The 8,128-nt window shown below is 36.6% G+C and overlaps 1 protein-coding gene across 3 annotated transcripts in view; it reads left to right on the forward strand.

The window, feature by feature from the left end:
* Positions 1-7,715, forward strand: part of pros1.L (protein S L homeolog) — a 48,242-nt gene extending 40,527 nt beyond the window's left edge. For 2 of the 3 annotated variants that reach the window (XM_018245972.2, XM_018245975.2), the window contains exons 11-15: positions 1,312-1,476; positions 3,430-3,598; positions 4,964-5,109; positions 5,993-6,224; positions 7,367-7,715. In XM_018245972.2, coding sequence (XP_018101461.1) covers positions 1,312-1,476; positions 3,430-3,598; positions 4,964-5,109; positions 5,993-6,224; positions 7,367-7,512 — 858 coding nt within the window. In that variant the 3' untranslated portion in view covers positions 7,513-7,715. The remainder of the gene's footprint in view (positions 1-1,311; positions 1,477-3,429; positions 3,599-4,963; positions 5,110-5,992; positions 6,225-7,366) is intronic. The other variant, XM_018245973.2, reaches the window with a different exon arrangement.
* Positions 7,716-8,128: the final 413 nt, after the last annotated feature.

Consider the following 8,128-nt stretch of genomic DNA (forward strand, 5'->3'; position numbering starts at 1 on the left):
CTTTCCGTAATTTGGATCACCATACTTGGTGACTTAAAAATCATTTAAATTTAAGGAGCAGGCACTTCCAAAAACTGTCTGTTTTTGCTGTTTTGAATAGACTTCTATGAGAGCACCAAGATGCTGTCTAACCAGCCCATTAGGGGTTGGTTCATTCTTAGTAAGATCATATTGATGGTCACCAATAGTGATGATTCATGTTGCCTCAAATGTGAAATTTCAGTATCCACAATTGTTTCTCTTTCTTTTGATATATGCTGTGGGAAATGGGATTATTTAGCCTATGGTTAAGGGGCACATTTATTAAACTCAAGTGAAGGATTCCAAGTAAAAAAACTTTGAATTTCGAAGTATTTTTTTGGTACTTCGACCATCGAATAGGCTACTACGACTTCGACTTGAACGATTCGAACTAAAAATCGTTCGACTATTCGACCATTCGATAGTCGAAGTACTGTCTCTTTAAAAAAAACTTTGACTACATACTTCAGTAGTTTAAACCTACCGAGGTACAATGTTAGCCTATGGGGACCTTCCCATTACTTTTCTAAGGTTTTTTTGATCGAAGGAAAATCCTTCGATTGCGGATTAATATCCTTTGAATCGTTCGATTAGAAGGATTTCATTGTTCAATTGAATGATTTTTCCTTCGATCGTTCAATCAAAGGATTTGCGGTAAATCCTTTGACTTCGATATTCAAAGTCGAAGGATTTTACTTTGAGGGTCAAATTTTAGGGTTTATTAACCCTTGATATTCGAACCTTAGTAAATGTGCCCCTTAGTGTCTGAAGTGTCTGTATCCTTGTGAACCAAAATAAACTACTCACTATTTGACAAGTCTGCTTGGAAGATTGGTCTTTGGAAGTGCCTGCTCCTTTATTTCTACACAGTTATCCAATCCCTCAGCTGAAGGTTCAGGGCGGTGCACCTGGACCTCTTCTCATAATTGGTGAGTTTTACCTTTTTGAGACCTAAAAACTTCAATGTAACTGCTATCAATCAGTGCACATTATTCCATTTAATGATATCTTAGTTGGAATCAAGCACAAGGTACTGTTTTATTCTTACAGAGAAAAAGGAAATACATGTTTAAAGTTTAAATTATTCGATTATAACAGAGTCTACAGCAGATGGCCTTCCCTTAATTCAACGCTTTCTCGATAACCGTTTTCCGGACAACAGATCCCATACTTATTTCTGCCTCTAAGTTTAGATTCGTTCCTTCTGATGTGACAGAGTTGACATTCCAGTATACTTAGTGATAAGAGAATTATCATAATGGCAAAAACAGATTGACTTTTGTGTTGTAGATAACTGTGGAAGAGCTGGAGAACATCATCAGTGTGAAAATAGCAAAAGAAGCCGTAATGAACATCAATAACCCAAAAAGCCTCTTCAAACCCACAAATGGTGTTTTGGAAACCAAAGTCTTCATTGCAGGATTGCCCAGGAAAATGGAAAATATCATTAAACCGGTAAGAGTATATTGTAATCCTGATTTGTTTTATATAACATAATAGCATCAGCTGGTACTAAACTGGCAACAGTCCAGCCGAGGGGGTTCCTAAATTCATGGATTACAGTTGTACGCTGGAATATAAAACAATGAATGTTACCTTACATTTACAGAAAGAATCATATCCAGAACAAATGGAATGGTATATTTAGGCATTTCTGAACTGTGTATTGGGTGAGCCCTTATTCTTCTGAAGATTTGCAAGCAAGCCTCAAATTATGTTAAATCATTTTGATTTTATTACAATTTCAATTTTCAAATTCCAAATTTGCTATATGTTAAAAAGTTATTACAGGTATCGGATTCGTTATGCAGAAACCTGTTATCCAGAAATTTCCGAATTATGGAAAGGCGATCTCCCATAGAGCCTCCCATTTGAGCCTGTGACTAAGTGCCCTCAAGGCACGAAACGCATAAGGCTTTTGCTGTGATATTTTTGCCACAATAAAATCTTTTTTTTACTACATCAATTTATGGAGTGTGGTCTGGTATGTGCCAGCCCTTTACTATTATTTAATTTGCAACAAACTGCCTCCCTGAGCTGAAGGTCTGGGGCTTGAGCACGTGGACCCCCCTTTTTTCTGGGTAAGTTGATCCCATTGATTATTGTACTCGATACTGAACATCTTTTCTAGAAGTTTACTATCTCCCATAGACTCCCTTTTATCCAAATAATCCAATTTCTTTTAAAATTATTATTATTTTACTCTGTAATAATAAAACAGTAGCTTGTACTTGATCCCAACTAAGATATAATTAATCCGAATTGGAGGCAAAACCAGCCCATTGGGTTTATTTAATGTTTAAATTACTTTCTAGTAGATTTAAGGTATGACAATCCAAATTACGGAAAGATCCATTATCCAGAAAACCCTAGGTCCCGAGCATTCTGGATAACAGGTCCCGTGCCTGCAGTAACCTTTAGGCAAATATATGTAGGTGAGTAAGGATAAGATCATAGATCAGATTTTACATTGTCTCCCATTTATTAAGCGCTTCAAATTTAATGAAAATCTTTTTCTATAGCCCTGGCAAAATGTATATTTTGATAGCACCAGATATTTCTTTTCTATTTACAATCCAATCTAAGGATGAAATGAGGTTGAAATAATATATTAAATAAAACATAACACCTCCTGTCTTTAGTTGTGACATTCCCCACAGACAACATGTACAGTAGCTTAGCAAATCCATTATGGAAGGTGTTGATGCTGATATGCAAATACTCAATTCTTCAGAAGCAAATGTTGCTGAGGCCATTGACACAGGGGGAACCATGGAGCTACCTCCACCACCTTAACAGTCTGTAGTTTGAGGGTTCCCTGAGCACGTCAATAGGTGCTCCCAATTTGGAACAGATGGTAGGAGGGACTGAGCAGTGCGATGTGTGAAGAGTGCATTTGGACGCAAGTACAAGTATGAGATCCGTTATCAGGAAACCCATTATCCAGATAGCTCAAAATTCTAGACAGTCCCACAGACTCCATTTTTATACAAATAATACAAATTTTTGCCAATGATTTCCTTTTTCTCTGTAATCATAAAACACCTGATCCCAACTAAGATATAATCAATCCTTATTGGAAACGAAACCAGCCTATTGGGTTTTTTTAATGTTTATATGGTTTTCTAGTAGACTTAAATTATGAAGATCCAAATTATCTAAAGATCCGTTATCCGGAAAATCCCTTCTGAATAACAGGTCGCATACCTGTACCTTTAATGAAGTTTGGGTTGTAGGGAAAAGCACAAGATGGCCACGACTGTATTTTCAGAAGGAGCATATGCCATTATTTTGCACTATATTGCTATATTTTTCCCCAGACTACAGACACTTGCTTAATTTATGAATAAGATTACATTTTCATAAACAGCCAGCCTAACCCTTCACAATTGCATCCTCCACTTGCAGATTAACCCGCGGTTAGATGGTTGCATACGGGGATGGAACTTGATGAATCAGGGAGCTTTGGGAGTAAAGGAAGTTATTCAAGGAAAACAGAGCAAACATTGTTTGGTGTCTGTGGAAAGTGGTTCCTACTATCCTGGAGGTGGAGTGGCCCATTTTATAATAAATTATAGTAAGTATATTGGATATTATTTTACCCTGCATTAAGCAGATATATCTATAGTAGAAGATCTATGGGCTGATAGGATCACTGCTGACACACCAACCTCATCATGCATCAACCTCTAGTGTATTTGCATCTTTATAGACCAGAGGCTCCCAAAGTATGGGGTTACCCCCCCCAGGAAAGCTCAAAGCAGTGAACAGGGAAACCAAACCTGAACAACATTTAGGGTGAAACTTTAAATGACACTAGAGCTATGGTATGGTACAGATACCTTGTCTGGAGCTAATGGGAGTCCTGACCAAATCTTTGAGCGGAAGTGGGACTTGAGAGCAAAAATACCCCAGTCTATAATCACTGCATTAGACAATTTAGGAAAAACGGACAGACTGGGTAATCTACTTCATACTTACAGTTCTTAAATATTCTGATGTCTTTTTGGCAAGGTTTGAATTTTTATTTTGTGATCACTGTTCCAACACATCATTGTACGTCTCTTTCTAAACAATGGCAATAGTACATTCACAAGGCTATAATCTTCTCTCTCAGGCAGTAACTACATGTGTTCTGTTTGGTGTCCTCTCTCCTAACCCTGTATCATATCTTTATAAAACAACAATTTTTGACCATTGTTTTTATGCTGTTCTTCTCAAATCTAGACCTTAAATAAGGCTTGTGTCTCAGGGTGAGGTCAGTAGAAGTTCCTTATGACCAGGCAAGAAATGTTTATTCTGTGGGTGGGTTTATTAGCCAGTAATGTCCCATATAGAAATCAATGAAACCTACTACAAAAAGAAGCTGCTGACTCGTGTTACAAATTAGCAAGCAAAGTTACAGAAATACCTCATTTTGAACTGTCTTAATATTCTGTTTCCAAAGGGGTCTATAAATAATACATGACATCTATGCATCTTCAGGAACATTTTATTTATTAGTCTTGAGACCAACAAGCTTGCAGTATTGAGTTAGTTAGATGGAGAGATATATTTGTATGGTTTACCATTTAGACCAGGGATCCCCAAACTTTAGCAACATTCAGAAGTAAAAGGAGTTGGGGAGCAACACAAGCATGAAAACAAATGTTCCTGGGTGTCAAATAAGGGTTGTGATTGGCCATTTAGTAGCCCCTATGTGGATTGTCAACCTACTTTGAGGCTCTGTTTGGCAGTGCACCTGGTTTTTATGCAACTAAAACTTGCCTTCAAGCCTGGAATTCAAAAATAATCACCTGATTTGAGGCCACTGGGAGCAACATCCAAGGGGTTGGAGAGCAACATGTTGCTCACAAGCTACTGGTTGGGGATCACTGATTTAAACCTTCAGACATTTATTTAAAAATACATCACATTTATTTATTCAACCCAATTCCGTCAGATACTTCAACAACTGGCGAGTGGGCAGCGAATATCACCTTGAATATCAGATCATCAACTGGAATTGGAGTCATGTTTTCTCTGGTGAATGGTGAGACCGTGCCTCTTGCTGTAGCTATTGAGGATCTGGCGTCTGACTTCCTACAGGTATCACTTTTTTCTCACATTGAACACCAGCATGAGTTTGACTTGGTTATAGATTTGTTTAGAAAGAATCGTAAACCAGACCGCGTCATTGTTTTTGCACATGCATACCTTTATTATTTAGTAAAGGAAATGTGATAGCTAATTAAAATGGATAGAACTATAAGCATTTAATAACCAGATTTAAACGTTGCACCCCTTTATTAGTATCTGTACATTATAGGGTCCTACAGAAGGGAACAGTGTGAGTAATGATGACCTATTTGATGAAGTTAAAAAAAAAATTGTGTTCAGGGTTGGACTTGGGGGCCCACCGGGGCTGCCTCCTCGCAGCCACCACCGGGGTCCAGGAGGGAAGTCGGGGGCAGCACCAATACCGTGTCTTGGCCAGCAGGGCCCACAAAGGCCGGGGTCCCACTGGATTTTTTCCCGGTTTCTCGCATGCCCAGTTCGACCCTGATTGTGTTAAGTGGACATAAGTAGACTCTTAAGTGGACTTAAGTAGACTCTTTAATATAACATAGCAATTAGAAGTCTTCCTGAAAGAGTTCTGCGAATAGCTTCCCCTTTCTATAGGAGGTGTCCATTAAAGTGCATATTTATTCCACTAGGCTATATAGTTAAAGTTTCCTAGCTTACAAATATTCATGCATTGCAACTATAGCTTCCACTAGTGTATAATCCAGTTACAGTATATTATTTAGCTTGCTTGTTATTTTTTCATTTAATTTTTGTGAAAAAGGCTCCACCAGTTTCTGTAATTGGCTTTAGGAGGCTCAGTCTGACTATGCGGTGTGTTGTAATTCAAGCATGAATTGAGCATGAGTGCCTGCTCATCCTATTGCCCTCTTTTCTTCATTTGTTTACATCTTTCTTCTGTTCTTAGGGCATTGTGGTCAACATACATAGTGTCACTGTCGCAAGTCTGACAACAAAAAGAATATGTACAGACAAAAACTTTCTACTAAGTGTGAGCATCACAAAAAACTCGCTCGTGCTAACAGCTAATTCCTACACCGAAATTACTTATGCAAGCCAAGTGGAACTGGATAAGCAACTCTCCACCCTGGACCAGGCAATGCAAGAGAATCCTGATACTTATTTAGGAGGAATTCCAGGTAATTAATTTGCACTTTTCCATAAATAGATATATAGTAGATGTTAGATAGATGATGATAGATAGATAGATAGATAGATAGATAGATAGATAGATAGATAGATGATAAATAATAGATGACGGATGGTTGATAAATAAATAGATAGATAACTGATGTTAGATAATATATGACAGATAGATGATAGCTAAATAGATAGATAGATAGATAGATAGATAGATTAGATAGATAGATAGATAGATAGATAGATAGATAGATAGATAGATAGATAGATAGATAATTGGATGATAGATCGATAGATAATTGTTAGATTATAGATAGATAGATAGATAGATAGATGATAGATAGATGATAGATAGATGGATGGATGGATAAATGATAGATAGATAGATAGATAGATAAATAGATAAATAGATAGATAATTGGATGATAGATTGATAGATAGAAAGATAGATAGATAATTGGATGATAGATCGATAGATAATTGTTAGATGATAGATAGATGATAGATAGATAGATAGATAGATAGATAGATAGATAGATAGATAGATAGATAATTGGATGATAGATAGATAGATAGATAGATAGATGGATAATTGGATGATAGATCGATAGATAATTGTTAGATGATAGATAGATAGATAGATAGATAGATGATAGATAGATAGATAGATAGATAGATGATAGATAGATGATAGATAGATGATAGATAGATGACAGATGGTTGATAAATAAATAGATTGATAATAGATGTCAGAGGATATCTGTGACTTTTTCCCATATTGTCGATCATTTTTGGTCTAATGTGCCTTTCGCTAAGAATTTTGCATTAGTTAACAATATCCAGCGAAAACAGCAACAGATCCTAAACATATTTAGTTCAAGACGATGGAGAAATTATTGACAAACAAAAAGAATTTTAAGAAGGCACTCGACTACGAGTTTGTATTTAATGATCACCAGCGATTTAATCTTAGCCTTCCTTTTTTTGTTGTCTTGACTAGAGTATGATTAAAGAGGGAACTCTTCATTTAAAGATTACAGCAATTTAATCATGGTTTTTATCTCTTGAGTAGAGTATGATTACTGACTGCACAATTCAAGGCATATCTTTCTCCTCTAATGAGGCATAATGGTTTTTCCAGCAGATATCCCTGTGACGGCTACTCCAGTCTCTGCTCACTACGTTGGCTGCATGGACGTGACTATCAATAACGAACTGATGGATTTGGATGGAGCTGTTTCTAAGCAAAACGATATCCGATCACATTCCTGTCCTCTTATTTTATAGTTTTCTGCATCATATTTTATGCATTTAGTAAGCACTACTGGGCAACCAAACTATATTATTATTATTATTTTGTGATGGATGAGATGTGCCTGTGCATATAATCTATTTTTATTATGATGTGAATTAGTGCCTAGACAAATGATATGTTTATATTTAAGGCATTAGGGAATTTATTCAACAGTTATTATATTTCAGGAAAAGACCATGCTTTGCCTTCAGTGTTACTTTTTTTTATTTTAGCTTTAAAACCCTCTTTATAGTTACATATTTAAATTAGTTACATAGTTAAATTGGGTTGAAAAAAGACAAAGTCCATCAAGTTCAACCCCTCCAAATGAAAACCCATCATCCATACACACACCCCTCCCTACTTTTAATTAAAATTCTATATACCCATACCTATACTAACTATAGAGTTTAGTATCACAATAGCCTTGGATATTATGTCTGTCCAAAAAATCATCCAAGCCATTCTTAAAGGCATTAACTGAATCAGCCATCACAACATCACCCGGCAGTGCATTCCACAACCTCACTGTCCTGACTGTGAAGAACCCTCTACGTTGCTTCAAATGAAAGTTCTTTTCTTCTAGTCTAAAGGGGTGGCCTCTGGTAC

This window comes from Xenopus laevis, chromosome 2L (genome assembly GCF_017654675.1).
Source record: "Xenopus laevis strain J_2021 chromosome 2L, Xenopus_laevis_v10.1, whole genome shotgun sequence".
In the NCBI taxonomy this organism is placed as follows: Eukaryota; Metazoa; Chordata; class Amphibia; order Anura; family Pipidae; genus Xenopus; species Xenopus laevis.